Source organism: Ictalurus furcatus, chromosome 19 (genome assembly GCF_023375685.1).
Source record: "Ictalurus furcatus strain D&B chromosome 19, Billie_1.0, whole genome shotgun sequence".
NCBI classification, from domain to species: domain Eukaryota; kingdom Metazoa; phylum Chordata; class Actinopteri; order Siluriformes; family Ictaluridae; genus Ictalurus; species Ictalurus furcatus.
The window spans coordinates 1,735,680-1,753,241 of record NC_071273.1 but is presented as its reverse complement, the minus strand read 5'-3'; the positions used below and the strand labels follow the sequence as shown (position 1 = coordinate 1,753,241).

The 17,562-nt window shown below is 40.6% G+C and overlaps 2 protein-coding genes across 11 annotated transcripts in view; one reads left to right on the top strand and one right to left on the bottom strand.

Moving 5' to 3' along the window:
* Window positions 1-848: 848 nt before the first annotated feature.
* Window positions 849-5,624, top strand: LOC128623651 (uncharacterized). Its single transcript, XM_053650792.1, has 2 exons — window positions 849-4,088; window positions 4,270-5,624. Exon 1 carries the CDS (start codon window positions 877-879, stop codon window positions 3,580-3,582), a length of 2,706 nt encoding a protein of 901 aa, XP_053506767.1. The 5' UTR covers window positions 849-876; the 3' UTR covers window positions 3,583-4,088; window positions 4,270-5,624.
* A 6,777-nt stretch (window positions 5,625-12,401) lies between these two features.
* Window positions 12,402-17,562, bottom strand: part of cacna1c (calcium channel, voltage-dependent, L type, alpha 1C subunit) — a 315,602-nt gene continuing 310,441 nt past the window's right edge. For 7 of the 10 annotated variants that reach the window (XM_053649808.1, XM_053649807.1, XM_053649805.1 and 4 more), the window contains one exon: window positions 12,402-16,243. In XM_053649808.1, coding sequence (XP_053505783.1) covers window positions 15,908-16,243 — 336 coding nt within the window. In that variant the 3' untranslated portion in view covers window positions 12,402-15,907. The remainder of the gene's footprint in view (window positions 16,244-17,562) is intronic. The other 3 variants (XR_008388488.1, XM_053649813.1, XR_008388489.1) reach the window with 3 other exon arrangements.

Sequence of the window (17,562 nt, the reverse complement as noted above, 5' to 3'; positions counted from 1 at the left end):
ACTCACCTTCTGAGCATAGCCGAAGAGATGCCAGATCTGTTGAACTGTCCTGCAGGACTTCTGATTGGCTATGACTGTGCACGGGCTCTGAAACCAAAAGCAGTGATATCAGGGGAAGAGTATGAACCTTATGCAGTCAAGACAGATTTAGGCTGGAGTATAGTTGGAGCCAAAATGCCTTGCACTCACATAAGGGATGGCAAAGGGTTCTGCCATCGTATCTCTGTGAAAGAACTTCCACCTATCACACCTGCCTCTGTGATCAAAGCATTAGAGAGAGATTTTCTTGACACAAATCCAAGAGAAAAGACAATATCCCAAGATGACATTCAATTTCTGCATCTCTTGAATGGGAAAATTCAACATAACGAAGAGGGACATCTGGAGATGCCTCTACCATTTAGAAAGCGTCCTCAGCTTCCAAACAACAAGCAGCTGGCTACAGTCAGATTGAAACATTTAAAAGGAAAAATGGAAAAGAGTCCAAAGTACAAGGAAGATTATATCAAATTCATGGACAATGTCTTTAGAGATGGTGATGCAGAAGAAACAAATGCCACCCCAAAGGAAGGCAACACATGGTACATTCCGCACCATGGGGTGTATCATCCTAGGAAGCCTGAGAAGATTAGGGTCGTATTTGACTGCTCTGCCAAATGTGAAGGCACCTCTCTGAATGACCACCTCCTCACAGGACCTGATCTAACAAATACTCTGACTGGAGTGCTGTGTAGATTTCGCCAGCATCAGATCGCGATTAATTGCGATGTTGAGAAAATGTTTCACCGCTTCCACGTAACCCCAGAAGATCGGGATTTCTTGAGGTTCCTGTGGTGGGAAAATGGGAACACTGCAAGAGAGCCCAAAGAATACCGGATGCGAGTTCACATATTTGGAGCAGCATCATCGCCTGGATGTGCTAACTATGGCATGAAATACCTCGCCAGCAAATATGAGAATGATTACCCATTGGCTGCAGTCTTCATCCGGAAAAATTTCTATGTGGATGATGGGCTTATCAGTGTCGATTCAGTTCAAAGAGCCAACCAGCTTGTGAATGAAGCACGGGAAGTCTTTAGTAAAGGACAGCTGTGCTTACACAAATTTGTCTCTAACAACAGAAAGGTTTTGGATGCAATTCCAGAGAGTGAACGGGCAAGTGCAGTGAAGGATGTGGACCTGAACTACAGCGAGCTTCCAATGCAGAGTGTGCTGGGAGTGAAGTGGAGCATAGAGACGGATGCGTTCTCATTCAATGTCGTCCTCAATGAAAAGGCAGCCACCCGGCGAGGAATCCTATCAACGGTAGCTAGTGTATACGACCCATTAGGATTTCTCTCTCCCTACATCTTGACTGGGAAAAGAGTGCTGCAAGAGATGTGCAAACGAGGTGTAGGATGGGATGAACATGTTCCCCTTGAACTGAAGCCAAAGTGGGAAACATGGCTCCATGACCTGGAAAATCTTGAGAAAATTCAAATACCAAGATGCTTCATTCCTGATCACCTCAGCACAATACGAAAAATTGAGCTGCATCATTTTTCAGATGCCAGCAACAATGGCTATGGGCAATGTTCTTATATCAGGATTGTTGCTGATGAACAAGTACATTGTGCATTAGTCATGGGTAAGGCCAGAGTGGCACCCACAAGGGTGGTCAGCATTCCACGCCTTGAGCTCACTGCAGCTACAGTCTCTGCTGCTGTGAGTAGTGTCCTTAGAGAAGAGCTGGAGCTGAAAATAGACCAGGAGTTTTTCTGGACTGATTCACAGGTGGTGCTCGGGTACATCAAGAATGACGCCCGACGCTTTCATGTTTTTGTAGCAAATCGCGTCCAGAAAATAAGAGACACTACTGATCCTAGTCAGTGGTTCTACGTCGAAACAAGCCAGAATCCAGCCGACCACGCATCTAGGGGTCTCAAGGTGGCAGACCTAATAGAATCAAATTGGCTCAGAGGACCAAAGTTCTTATGGGAACAAGAAATTGTTTTTAGCCAAAGATCCCCAGAGCTTCTTGTAGGTGACCCAGAGGTCAAAGTCCTGAAAACAGATGCTGTTGAAAGAGACAGCTTCCTCCATAGGCTGTCAAGACTCTCAGATTGGAATACAACCCTCAACATTATTGCTCGGATTCAGAGACTGGCACACAAAGACAGGTCTGGACCCATTAGTGTAGAGGAACGAAGAGAAGCCGCTCTTGTGCTCATCAGAGCAGCACAAAGAGAAGCCTTTGAAAAGGAGTTGAAATTGTTTAGTCAGGAATCCACAAAGCTACCAAAAACTCACAAGATGTATCAACTTGACCCTATCTTTCAGAATGGATTGCTCAGGGTTGGTGGCAGGTTGAGAATGTCCTCCGCATCAGTTGAGTTGAAACATCCAGTGATCCTTCCTAAGGAAGGCATTGTCACACAGCTTATACTTGACCACTGTCACAAAAGGACTCAGCACCAAGGCCGAGGTCAAACCTTGAATGAGCTCAGAGCCAGCGGATATTGGATAATAGGTGCAAGCAAGGTAGTGGCCAAGCACATCAAGAGTTGTGTCACTTGCAGAAAGGTGCGTGGACGGACTGAAGAACAGCGAATGGCAGACTTACCTGTTGACCGAGTAGATCCATCTCCTCCATTCTTGTACACCGGAATTGACTGTTTCGGGCCATTCAACACGAAACAAGGTCGAAAGGAATTCAAGCGGTATGGTCTGTTGTTCACATGTCTAAGCTGCAGGGCCATCCACTTAGAAATGTTGGAGGATCTCACAACAGACGCATTTTTGAATGCTTTGAGATGCTTCATAGCAATTAGAGGAGCGGTAAGACAAATCCGATCTGACCAAGGTACTAATTTCCTTGGAGCAAAGAATGAGTTGGAGAGAGGTCTAATGGAATTTGACAAGGAAAGGATTTCAACTTACCTTGCAAGAAAGCAATGTGACTTCCTGATGAATGTGCCTGAAGCAAGCCACATGGGAGGCATTTGGGAACGCCAAATACGGACGGTTAGGAGCGTGATGAGTTCTGTTCTGGCACAGGCTAAAGGGAGACTGGATGACACCTCTTTGAGGACATTCTTCTATGAAGCCATGTCAATTGTTAACAGTCGTCCACTCACAACAAACACAATCAATGATCCTAAAGGTGTTGAACCTTTGACACCTAACCATTTGCTCACAATGAAGTCCATTGTGCCCCTCGCGCCTCCAGGCAAATTTGTCCGGGAAGATTTGTATGCCAAGAAGAGGTGGCGTAGAGTGCAGTACCTCTCGGAACAATTCTGGAGCAGGTGGCGCAAGGAATACCTGGCCAGCATAAGCCTCAGACAACAGTGGCATGTGCCCAGAAGAAATGTGCAAGTTGGGGATGTCGTTATTGTCAAGGATGACAATATTCCCAGAAATGAGTGGAAGCTAGCCAGAGTTGTTGAGGCAAGGGCAGATGGTGATGGTCTTGTGCGAAAGGTCAAAATTCAAATAGGACAAAGTAATTTAGGAAAGAAAGGTGAGCGCATAACGCAACTTTCTTCACTTGAGCGTCCAGTTCAAAAATTAGTGGTGCTAGTGGAGCAGAATTCAGACTAGTATCCTAAAACATTAAACAGGAAATATTAAACTTTCAGACTAAGCTGTTCAAAACCAAGTGTCAAAAATTAGTTGCTAAATGTATAGGAAAATTACATGATTTATTCAGTTTATTCAGAATATGGTTAACATAAATCTTTGTAATTTTGGTGGCAGTGTAGCTGTCGCTGAAAGCAACATGGGTCTTTTCTTTCTTTAAGCCTTTAAAGTATTTATTTGTTATGTTATTATTACAATAATGCAATGTAAATATTAATAGTAATTTGCCTATGTGAGTTTTGTTTTACAAGGGTTGCAGAAATAGTGACACCTACAGGTTAAACTAGTGAGCTGCATTTAATTTAAGTTACTGTGGTCATGTGATTAGCCTAACTAATAGCAGTGCAAAAATGTGCATGCAGTTTTTTGGTGCTACGCTGTACACGGAGTTAGATGCTAAAGAAGAGAATAATTAAACAGTAAAGCGTTACAGCAACTCCTAGATTTCTGGTCGGAAGGCGCACACGGTATGTTGGTTTGTGATGTTGTGCATTTCATGTTTGTATTGCAATGTAATAGCGCAATGTTTCCTAGGGCCATTAATGCTAGTTTAATATGTGAGCAAGATGAATGAATACTCATGGACTCTTAAGAACATGCTTATGTACAATATGCTCATGTGAGAATGTGTTATGCACTTTATTTCAGTTTTTCACGGTGTTTGATGGTGTTTGATGGTGTTTGACGGTGTTTGACGGTGATTGAATGCGCTTAAGTTGTGAAGGAATGCAATTAAAGAAACGACAAACATCAGTTGAAGCGTACGTTTTAATCTGACCAGAAGAATAAGTTTGGGAGCAGCTACAAGTACTTTTAATAATTGGATGGAAATCCTTTGCATTCAAGGACTGCTTGAAATCTGGAAGCAATAGACATCACAAAATGTTTGTTTGTGGTTCTTTCTGCCTTCAGTTTTGTCTTCAGTAAGAGAAAAGCAGCTCAATTGGGTTGAGGTCATTTGATGTGTAAGAACATTTAATTTCGTTGCCTTACAACTTAAGAAGCTCTTGGGTTGCTTTCACGGTATGTTTTGGCTCATTATCCATATATAATATTAAGTGCTGTCCTATCAGTTTTACAGAATTTGACTGAATCTGAGCAGAAAGTATAGCTCTATATGCTTCAGAATGCTTCAGTGACCCAGTTCCATTGGCAGTCATACATGCCCATGCCATAACACTTCCTCCACATGTTTTACAAATGACGTGGTATACTTTGGAACATGAGCCCTTCCTTTCCTTTTCCATACTCTTCTCTTCCCATCATTCTGGTACGTTAATCTTGCATCAGAACGGGTCAAAAAAGATTTTTTTTTGCAAAGTCTAATCTGGCCTTTCTGTTCTTCAGTATTACCAGTGATTTGCATTTTGAGGTAAACCGTCTGTATTTACATTCATGAAGGCATCTCTTGATTGTAGACCTTGACAAAGATATGCTTACCTCCACCAGAGTGTTGTTAACTTGGCTAGATGTTGTGAAGGGGTTTTTCTTCAACAAGGAAAGAATTCTGCATTCATACACTTTAGTTGTCTTCTGTGATCATCCAGGCCTTTTGGTGTTGCCGAGATCAACAATGAAATTTTTCTTTTTAAGAATTTAGCAAATTGTTGGTTTGGCCCCTCCTAATGTTTATGCGATCTCTGTGATAGGCCTCCTTCACGTGCATCAATGCCTCTTTGGACCGAATATTGAGAGATACAATGAACAGCTACCAAATACAAATTCAATGCTTGGAATCAACTCCAGACCTTTTGTCTCCTTAATTTGTCATGAAATAATGAGGAAACAGGTCATACCTGCCCAAGAAACTGATAATTGCTTATCAATTATCCAATTATTTTTAAGACTTTGAAAATGAAAGGACTCTAACAAAAATATTGCATTAACTGTTTAGGAATTACAGCCAGTTTTACAAAGTCCTAAAGCTGAAAATCTACATTTCAATGACATCTTGATTGTTTCATTTCAAATCCATTGTGGTGGTGTACTGCAAATTGTCACGAATCGTGACGGAGCAGCGATAGGACGGATGCAAGTGCAGTATGAACGGTTGTTTATTGGAAAGAGAGACAGGCAGACAAATCCAAAACGTGATCCAAAACGTAATCCACAAACATGCAAGAGGTCAGGCGATTGGCAAACAGGCATACACGGGGCAAGGCAGGAATCTAGGTCTATAAACAAAACAAGAAACGAACTATGACGAGGGACTGGAAGCGGATAATCCAGCGCGAACTGACTTTAAACATAGACTGTGACTACGATAAGCGCTAAACTACCGCTAACATAATATTATTATTCTTCCGCGCTGTGTGCTGGGAGGCGCGCGGTATATATGCGGACATAATCAGCATCTAAACTGCTTGCAGCTGAGAGCAATACAGACCCACGTGAAATCCCAGCCAATGACAGAACAGGGAGGAGACATGACAGAAACATAAACAAAACACACGTGTCCAGATGTCATTACGGTCAACAACGGAAAAGCAGGTGCTTGCGCATTCGCGCTTAGAGCACGCTGCTTAAAGGGGGAATCGTGACACAAATAAATAAATAAATAAATAAATAAATAAATAAATAATAGATAAATTGTGTCACTGTCCAAATACTTATGGACCTCACTGCACATGTAATGTAAATTACAAAATCAAAAGGAATATAACTTGCACCAACTTAACAGTTTATTGGAAATGGTGAACTTGCATTGCTTGGCAGAGCTTTACAAGTGTTACCAAAGTCAGGAGTAGTGTTTGAAAGGGTGGATCTTTATCTGCTGTCCCCTCCAGCTTCAAACAATACTTAAGAAAAAAAAACAACAGGTGTGCTGTTATAGAAAACATCCAGACTGGGGTGATGTGAGATGGCCAGAGGAGCCTGGTTTATACTTGATGCATGATTTTTGCGTTTGTCTGCTGAAGTGGCGGGACATACTTGCCATGGTTCACTTGGTTCATACATTGTTCAAAAACTTGCCTGTGTACTTTATGTACATCTGCTGGATCAAAAACAACATCCAAGTTGGTACATCAGAGCCAAAACACCCCTGTTCAACTGGTTTTAACACCGGGCTATAAAATGTTTAGTGATTTCATGAACAGCCATGAGCACTGCCAAAGACAAGCTATTTATCTCTCAAAAGTTTCTGTTGTTACTGTGATTGTTGTCATGAACTGCTCAAATCGAAAACTCTGACCTTACATTCAAAGTATTTACTAATTGAAAAGTAATTGAAAACTGCTATGCAAAACTTACCTTTTGGTAGGTTTGAAGGATTGAGATACTTTTAAATTCTAACTGTATCAAATTGGTTTAATTATCAAATTAAACCGGCTAGTGTTAGTACTCAATAAAGGTTTAAAATAATACATAAGTATGTGATTTGAGACGATGCTAGTTATTGTTTATCAGATGTTGATGGATGGGGAAATTTGTCCATTTTTATAGATGAACTGTAACTAAGGCAGCATGTCAGGATAGTGAAAAAGATTGAAATAGCATTTACATTCTTAGTATAAATTTGCCTTGTTTGAATGTTTTACAATAACATTTCAAAATATTAGCACAAGGAAGGCAAAATCTCACTTCACTTTTGTTACTGCGATATTTCTTATATTAATTCACAATATAAAAGAATAAAACAAAAGAAGAGTTTTGCTTGTATCCCCATGTGTAAATCATGAGGTTGCGACCCCTAGTTTTGGAACCCCTAGGCCAGAGTCTCTTTCTTTGTGGTCACATATTTCTGTTCTGCAGGAGTTTCCATCTATAATATAAATAATTGGGTGTTCATCATCTGCTATTTGTTGTGATAGCACTGCTCCCAGTCCAGTGTCTGGTGCATCCATCTGTAGGATTGGGTAGGTGTCAAACTCTGAGACCTCATTAAGCTTTAGCAATTATTGCAGAACCTCAGGGTCCTGTCCTGTTTTGGTATTATGATGACAGGTTGTACCAGGGGCTGTTTGACTTCTTAATCATGCCGAGTTCCCTCTTTTTACTCACTTCCTCCTCAACAGCCTGTTGCCAGTCCTCATGGTTTGCGGTATGACCTCTACCGTACTGCTCTTGGTGTTTGGATTTGATGTTGGATTAGTTGTATTCTCCCTGTACTGGCTTTTGAACTCTTGCATTCTTGGTGCTAGTGGGAAGACAGATAAGGCCCTAGATCCCCTTTGTTGTAGGGTTTGGTTGGATCCTCAGAGTCGATAAGGGCAGAAATGGCAAGCACAGATTCAGTCAATTTTTAAGAAGATGAACATGACTAATCTGCTCATCTCTATGCTGCCTCCCTTTCCACAAAGATTTAAATCAGGAATTTGGTGTGAGGACGATGGCATGCCTGGCTGGAATTTTCAAGGCTGATGGTTGTAGGCATGTGCATGTGATGGGGCTCACCCTATGTAATATTGTGTCTGTTGAATGTCCTGAAGACCAGATGAAATGGGGGAGGTTGCTGCTCCCATGCTTTGTAAGCCAACACCAGCAGTCTGTGAGATTGCTTGCCAAAAGCTTAAACAGTGAAAACCCCAATGGAGGCCAGGGGGACATTATGGACAGCAAAAAGCACATAAGATCCTAGTCATGTGCACTCTACAGTACCATCTGCCAAAGCATTTGCTTCAGTGTTTGATTAAATCTCTCCACCAGCCCAATCATCTGCAGGTGGTAAACAGAGGATACTGACATGACTGCACATTACCACAAATTCCTGGGCAATGTTTTACAGAGGGCCACCAACACAGGGTAGTGGGTGGCAAAGACATAATGGCCAGAATGTACTTTTGCCCCCAGAACAAATGAGGGAGCAGCCCAATGACATACATTCCAAATGGGGGGCAAACGGGATCACTGGCAGCAGATGTACAACAGCAGCTGTCCCTCCATATCAAAGCCAGGTCAATAGAAGTGGACCCAAATCCATGAGATTTTGCTCTTGATGTGTCTACCCAATGGATGGGTGTATGCCAGGTGCATCATCACACATGCCACAGGATTGATTCCTGCTGGTAAAGTAGGCTTCTCATTCTTGGTGTACTATCTGCATGTGTGTTTGTTGACTTTAGCATTGTTAATTTTTAGTAGTGTTTTAGGTATCTTTTGGCAAGTTGTTTCAGGTGTGTAATTGAGTGATTTTCCTTAAGGAATTAATTGTGTGATGGACTTCCTGAGATACAGCAATTAAAATTATTCAACCCCCTTTGCAAATCAGGTTTATTGTCAAAATTTACAGACTTTCAGCTGTTTGAAATTAACAAATCAAACAAAAGCAATTGAAATAGTTAAACATAACGAATGCTTCAAGTGGTTTCCACAAATTTAACTGAAAATGCAACTTATAATGACTTCTCCAGTTTCAAAATTATTCAACCCCTTCATGGCAAGCATCATTAGTACTTAGTAGAGCACCCGTTTGCTGTTATAACCTGCTGTAAACAAGATGCAGAGCTTCTGGCAGCATTCCTGAGGTATCTTAGCCCATTCCTCATGAGCAATGGCCTCCAGTTCAGTAATATTCTTGGGTGTGTGTGCTGCAACCGCCTTCTTCAAATCCCACCAGTGATTTTCTATGGGGTTCAAGTCAAGGCTGCACATTACCACAAATTCCTGGGCAGTGTTTTACAGAAGGCCACCAACACAGGGTAGTGGGTGGCAAAGACATAATGGCCACAAGTCAAGACTGTGATGGCCCTGTAGAATCTTTCAGGACTTCTTCTGCAACCAAGCCTTGGTGGAATTTGAGGTATGTTTGGGATCATTGACTGGTTGGAAGGTCCAATGATTCCCAAGCTTCAGCTTCCTCACAGACAGCATGACGGTTTTCTCCTAGGATTTCCGGATACTTCAATGAATCCATCTTCCCTTCCACACACTGGAGGTTTCCAGTGCCAGAGGATGCAAAGCAGCCCCAGGGCATCACCGAGCCACCACCATGCTTGACTGTGGACAGAACAGAATTGCTCCATTGCTCCACAGAACAGAATCCCAAAACTTCTGTGGCTTATTTATATGATTTTGAGCTGACTTTTCTTGTGCTTTGGGTCAGTAGTTGTGTATGTCTTCGAGTTCTGGCTTGGAAACATTCCATATTAAGTGCACGCCTTACTGTGCCTGTTGCCACCAAGTCTTGCTGCAGGTCTTTTGCAGTCACTTGAGAGATTTTCACAACCTGTCTTCTCAGAAATCTGGTTGCAGCCGTTGATAGTTTCCTTTTTCTGCCCCGTCCAGGTAGTTTACACTCAACAAACCCCTAGCCAGTTCAGGTATTTCATGTGTTCCAGCTGAAGCACACCTGGTGCAACTAATGAAGCCCTTGATTAGTTGCATCAGGTGTGCTTGAGACAACACTTGTTTTGCATATTTGTGCTGTGGTGTTCTATTCAGGGGTTGAAAAATTTTGAGACTGGAGAAGTCATTATAAGTTGCATTTTCAGTTGAATTTGGGGAAACCACTTGAAGCATTCATTGTGTTTAACTATTTAAATTGCTTTTGTTTGATTTGTTCATTGCAAACAGCTGAAAGTCTGTAAATTTTGACAATAAACCTGATTTGCAGTGGGGGTTGAATAATTTTGATTGCAACTGTATTTACAGTTTCACTACAGATGCAAAGCATTACAGGTGGATCACAGAGTTGGCTAGCTACCCTTTCTATACCAACCCTACCCAAGCTACCTTGGCTTCACTCCGGACTGGACTTCTGCCTGGCTAAGTATCATCTCCACTTTTCTTCATTCAACTAAGGGCATTCACAGTGTGAGTTCTGACAGTCTTGAGGCTGTGAGCCCCTGCACACGTTACAAGTCAGTTTATTTGAAAATCATGACAAGATTTTATGACCTGGCAAATTCCGATGCAATAACCTGAATTTTCAAGCCATTTATCAATAGAGTGCTGCTACAGTATCTCTTCTGGTAAAGTTCTAATCTGAAGTGACTGCTGCTAAGACATCCTTCTACAAGGGAATGCTGGAAGCATCTGCATCACATCCACACAACAACATATTTTTTTTCTTCACTTCTCAACCCTCCACCTCCTCTTTCATCCTCCTCCCTTATGACTTTGCTACCTTCTTTTCTGTGAAGATTAACCAAATCTGCCCATCCGTTCCTCCTACCCCTGTTCATACACTCCACAATTCTTCTTCACCTCCACAACACATTTTCTCCACTTTCCATAGAAGAGATTCTGCAGAGATTCTTATCCTGCAACCTTACCACCTGCCTTACTTGAAGGGAAGGTCATATCAAGTGACATGGAGGGGATGCACACATGCTCCTTTCAGATTCTCCATTAGTTTCCTGAGTCCTCTTCAATTGTCCCACAATACCTGCTCTCTCAATGAGGACATATCTGCAAATGGGTTTTCATATCAACTGCTATGCTGGTAACACTCAACTCAACATCCTCTACCCAGACACTGAAAGGATCTCAGCATGTCTGGCAGACATCTCATCATAGATGATGGCTCATCAGCTGAAACTAAATCCTAGAAAGACTGAACTGCTGTACATCCCTGTAGATGCATCCCTATGTCTAATGATCTCCCTAAACAACTCTGACACTACACACAACCTTTGGGTAATTCTGGACAATCAACTATCTTTCTTACCTCACACTATGAACCTGTCTCAGTTATGCAGGTTTCTCCTTTTGATCAGTAGTATCTGGCCATTTCTATCCACAAATGCCACTCAGGTGCTTGTGTAGTCCCTTGTCATCTCAAGACAGGACAACTGCCAATTAGTCCTGGCAGGTCAGCCCCTACCTGCCATCCGACACTTCCAACTGATCCAGAATGCAGCCGCTATACTTATCACACTTCACAGGAACTTATCACACTTCACAGGAACTTATCACACTCCACAGACATTTGTCACTCTCCAAACTGCACCATGCTCTCTTCAAGACTCAAGCACAAGCAGCGATGAGCCCCACTGGGGCCTTAAATATATGGAATGGCTGAGGGCATGTTGTGGGTATCCTCATATAAATGTCATCAGTTTCCCCACAGGGCTGGTCAGGGAGGACAGCATCTATGGATGTACAAGGGTTGCTTACTATCATAATTCACCAATGCCTGAACCGGTTTCCCTTCCACAATGAAAGTGCACATGGAGCCCAAGCCCTTATTGCCTGCTGTCATAGAGCTTTGCTACCCACTGGTAGCATGGCAGTCTATCCTTTTGGCTGGATACAGCAGCATGTGATGCATAGTAGCTGTCTCATCTGATAGTGGAGTGGACTGTCATGGTTGTATTGGAATAACTGCTGGGCAGCCACTCCAGATGTCAGACCTATTTGTTCATGGATCTCTGCTTTGCACTTAGAGTGATTGGTGCCACTGATTGCAGACATATTATAATATGCCTGTTGGGCCTTACCTGTGACAATTTTCCAGTTCTAACTCTTTGTTTTTAGAACATATTCAAGTACATTTCCACATCATCGTTGGTGGTCAAATTGGTTAGAAGATTGCAGCTCTTCCAGGGGGAGGTGGTGTCATGCTGTATTTGCTGTATGTGTAAGGGAGAGAGAGGAAGTTGGTGCTGGAAGAAGTTGCACGAAATGCTGGGCTTACTGCCACTTGTGGCTTTGCATCTCTTTGAGTAAGTCTAAAAAAGGATATGGCACTAGAAAGTGAGTCATGTGAGGACCATCAGTAAGCATTGTTCTTGGCCTCTGTCTTCAAGGACATGAATGCACGTAGTTGTGCAAAAGTTACAAAATTAAAATAATAAAAAAAAGAAGTAGGTCAACACTAGTAACAAAGGAAGTAGGTGAACACTGGCTACATGTTTATCAGGATTTTACCATAAACATTTCCTTACAGTTGACAGGAGTACATTCATCCACAACAGCTGTAAAAAAAATAATAAAATAAAATAAAAATAAACACTATTAAAATGCTATAAACAGACATACATTGTTGCCAAAGTGGAGCTTTAGAACACAGAATATTGGAAATAAACTAACTGTTTAATTCAGAGTTTAAATTTCAGAGGTCTTATATGAAACATTTTTTTAAATCCAGTGTGATATGTATGGAATAACAAAGGCCGTACTAAGCATGTTATAATTTCATAATCATCAAAATGTTACTAAGCATATAAGTCACTCTGGCATCATATTATCTTCTTATAACAATATTACCTAGAACATTTGAACACCTTATTTGCATAATAAATCACCAATTCTTTCTTTGTTAATGTGATTGAATACACTGCTAAAACCAAGTGAAATTATTTTAGACAACATTAACAATAGTAACACCACCACCACCAACAACAATGATTTAATAATAATAATAATAATAATAATAATAATAATAATAATAATAATAATAATAATAATAATAGTGGCTTTAATGATATACTTAGCCCTGTTGTTTAAACTATGCTGGAAAGAGTATCTTAAATGATAGGCTACCCATGAGTCCCTGAATAAATACATTTGTTTCTCCTGTCTCTCCTCAAAGTGCACCATTATTGTCATGATTAGTGTAGCAGTGTTCTCTCCTGGATTTGGGAGAGGCGTTTTAAATAGTCTAAAAGTAACTGCAATAACAGTTTGACTTTGAAAATCACACTATATCAAATAACAATTTTGGCAGTTTGTGCCATCTGGGTACTTATGTAGTATCTTCAGACTATCTATGAACCAGAAATGGAGCAGCAATAAAAACAAAAGCCTTTGCATCTTCACATATTTGCCTTTGATACAATTGTATAGGTGGGCTATCGTTCCTTAGCACACATCTTCTATGATAATGATTAACAAAACACAACAACACAGTGCTTCCCCAATGAGCGCACACCATCTCTAGGAAAAATAAATAAATAAATACATTTAATGTGTTGGCCTTAGGCAGGGTACTACATATCTTATTCATCTTAGTAAAAACAGGGGATAGCAGAGTGGGCACTGGTTGTGTTCTCTTAAAAGCAGGATAAATTACGTTACAAAAATACAACACAAGTCCAAGAAAATATAACATTATTAAAATACCATTATCGAATATAGCATGCATGGACAAAATGTATTTCAGACCTGAACCTTCTAAAGTTATGTGAAATCCATTCCACTGCATAATCGACAGAGATATAGAGAAGAGCTGTAAGGAGAAAACAGAGGATTAACCACAACTTCCTTCTACTATCTCACATACTAGAGAGTAAGCTTGAAAGAACATGATCCACAAATGAAAATGACAAGGGGCCCACAAAGAATAATAAAATGCAATGCCCATGGAAAATGAAAAGTATAAACGGTTAGATAAATTGACATATATGGTGGATTTTCGATACAGACTGCCTCCTGACCATTAGTTAAACAGAGGATGACAGCCTGGAGAAAACAGGAGACTTGCAATGGCTGTACAATATTTTCTGTACTTTAAAATCTCTCTGCTTCATGTGCCACCTCCTAGAGCTCACACAAAAACACTTTAAAGAGTAATTACACCACCATTTATTTTTAATTAAAAACTGAAATTAATTGCTTTATAAGAATATAAATTAGTATTTTCTTTATAAGAAAATAACCCCAGTCTTGATGAAAATACATTTGTCTAAACTGTTAAAATAAAGGGGGGAAAAAATTGTAGTTCCACCTCTGTGGCATCTTTGTAGTTCAATTCTGCTATATGCACAAATGTGTCATGGCACTCGAGTTTTGAGACATGTGACATTATGTAAATCAGTCAAGCAATGTTATTGCCCTCTGGTGATGATTTGCTCCATCACCCCTCACCACACTAAACTATTAGTGCAGCTGAGGAGTTTGGATTATAAATATAAATGTGCTATACATAATGATGAGAAATTACTATGACTATAAGTATAACTATGCTATACACAATGATGATTTTATGAATATAGGAAGGGAATAGTTTCTGTCAATTTTCATACCATGTAATCTTTCTCACAGATGAAAAACATTACTTACTGACAAAATATGAAGGCTCTCACTAACCTGGAGGATTTCCCTGCAAATTTTCCATTTTCCCTTGGCAAGCAGTTAATATAACAACCACAAGTACACACAGAGAGTAAGAGCAGTGTGAAAATTGTGAATTGACTTTGTGGTGTTATGAATACTAATGATAATAAATTGAGACAACAATATTTTGATAGTCACCAATGAATTGTTAATAGTGCCATAACTGTACATTGCGTTCAGTTTTAGATTGTTAATGAGAAAAATAAGTTGCTACCTATGCTATTACTCTACTGACATCACTTATTACCGTAACTGTTATAGAAATTGTAATAAACACTATAAACAGCTATTAGTGGGCTGTTTCCTTACTATATAAACCCCTAAACTAAGCACAACACATGGTTTGTACCATTCACTGACTATTAGTCTGTGTTCAATCTCAATATAAAACTCTGAGCCAACTGTATGCTTATCCAGCTAATTATTATTATCACATAAGGGTGATTCAGGTGAAATGTCTTCCACATCAAATGATCTCTCTATCACAACAAACTCTGTGACACATTACTCTCTCTTCTGTCAATTTCAGTTATTAGCATAAAGCTTTAACCATGTGATTGCTAATTGCTAACAAATCCTACCTTGCATTCCCCCATACCCAACCCACACACTTGCACGTCAGCCCCTAAAGCACAAACCTGCAGAGAGGACAGGGAGTAACAAGAACCAAAAGTGTAATTACTATTTAAACTGTATGTGAGCCTGGTGGAGGGGCCTGGCCAGAGCCTGCCCGTGTACTGCCTCTTTGTTCAATGGCATTGCCCTCTGAAAAAATACAAACAAGAAGGGGGAAACAGAGCAAAAGGTGCTTCCGCCCCCATTTTGTATACAAGCTGGAGACAAACCAGCCTTAACTTAATCCTCCACTGAGCCTTTGCAAAAGGCCTTTCAGTGCTGATCATTCCCTTATGACAAAATGAAAAAGGTGTATGACAGTTCTCCTTTTCCTGTTTTTGAAGTCTTTTTTTTGTCTTTGCATCATTACTCAGTCAAGGTTCTAAGAACTGTGAGGCACTTTTATATAGACACATTTTTCTTTCTCACTCACACAATCACATACTAGACAAATTTGCTCATAGCCATTCACACGGAAAGAAAGAAAGAAAGTAAAAAGAAAGAAAAGCTTTCATTTAAGCTAAGTCAAATTGCATTATACTCCTATAATAACTATGGGTTTAAAGATACATTTCTGGCTTAAGAGATGCTCTAGTATTCTCAGACAGAGCAGGGGAACTCTTAACAGGATGACAGTCTGGTGAAATGAAGGTCTTCTTTGCTGAAGTTCTCCCTACAAGCTTGTCACACACACCATGTCCTCATCAACTAGTAGCTTACTGTTCAGTTGACTGTGCTCAGCAACATGCAGTCCTCCCACCCCCTTCTCATGAACCTTTATTTCCCAGGCTCTTTTTTGTCCCTGGTTGGTTCTCACTCCATTGCTGCAGTGCATATAAGGCAGGAGGTTGCTATTTGGGCTGTGAGGCCCATTGGCATTGAGAATGCTTTCTGACACACTTTCCATCACTTCCATGGTCATGTCATGTGTAGCAGCCAGCTCCTGCTTGGCCACCTTGACGAATGAGGGGTCCTGTGAGTAGCGGTCCAACTGTTCCAAGATCAACACCTGTGTAGGGAGAGACAGAACTTCATTTGTTGGTGTTACCTTTAACTGGTGATAAATACATATGATTCTTGTAGCAAAAGTATCAGGCTATGTGTCCATTTGCTTCAGACTGTGATAACCCATTTAATATGCAGCTTTTTTATACAACACAATTCTGATTTTCCAGCAGTTTACACTCTTATTCCTGAGAAAACTATAAAAGAGGGACCTGTTTGTATAAATATCTACAAAATATACACTCACTGGACACTATAGTAGGAACACCTGTAACCCTTTCATGCAATCATCCAATCAGCCAATCATGTGGCACCAGCGCAATGCTAAAATCATAAATATACAGGTCAAGGACTTCAGGTAATGTTCTCATCAAACATCAGAATGGGCTAAAAATGTGATCTCAGGGACTTTGAATGTGACATGGCTGATGGTGTTTACACAGAAAAAACATCCAGTGAGTGGCAGTTCTGCAATGCCCTGTTGATGAAATAGGTGAGAAGAGAATGGCCAGACCGGTTTAAGCTGACATTTTGTACAACCATGGTGAACAGAAAAGCAACTCTGAATGCACAACATATTGAAACTTAAAGTGGATGGGCTACAACAGCTGAAGACCACTCCTGTCAGCCAAGAACAGGAATCTGAAGCGACAATGGGTGCAGACTCACCCAAACTGGACAGCTAAAGATTAAAAAATGGACAGATAATGTATTTTCCAATCTACAGTTTTGGTGATTCCATAATTGCATGAATGAGCAGGAATACAGGTGTTCCTGTATAATCAGTCTCCTCCAAAAAATACTGGAACAGCAAGACCAATTATTTTTTCTATACAATGAAGACATTTGAGTTTGAGATCAAAGTATGAATATGATGACAATACATCAGAGTTGCAGCTTTCATTTCCTTATATTTACATCTAGATGTGTTAAACAACTTAGAGCATGAAACCTTTTTTCCAAAACATACAAGCTCATCGGTCAAGCATGGTGGCGGTAGTGTCATAGCTTGGGCTTACATGATGATGTAACTCATGATGGTAGCAGCAGAATAAATTCAGAAGTCTACATTCTGTCTGCCAATTTACAGAAAAAATGCATCCAATTTAATTGGAAGGAACTTCATCATGCGGAAAGACAATGACCCAAGTACACTGGCAACACAACAAAGGACTTCATCTGGGGGAAAAATGGAAAGTTTTAGACCGGTCTAAGTCAATCACCAGACCTTAACCCAATTGACCAGATTGAAGGGAGAAACCCCCCGAAACAACAACTGAAAGAAGGTGTAGTACAAGCCTGGAAAAGCATCACAAAAAAAAG

Bases quoted from the DNA above. Each gene is read 5' to 3' on its own strand.
- LOC128623651 (XM_053650792.1), top strand. From the start codon at position 877: ATGCGAGTTCACATATTTGGAGCAGCATCATCGCCTGGATGTGCTAAC.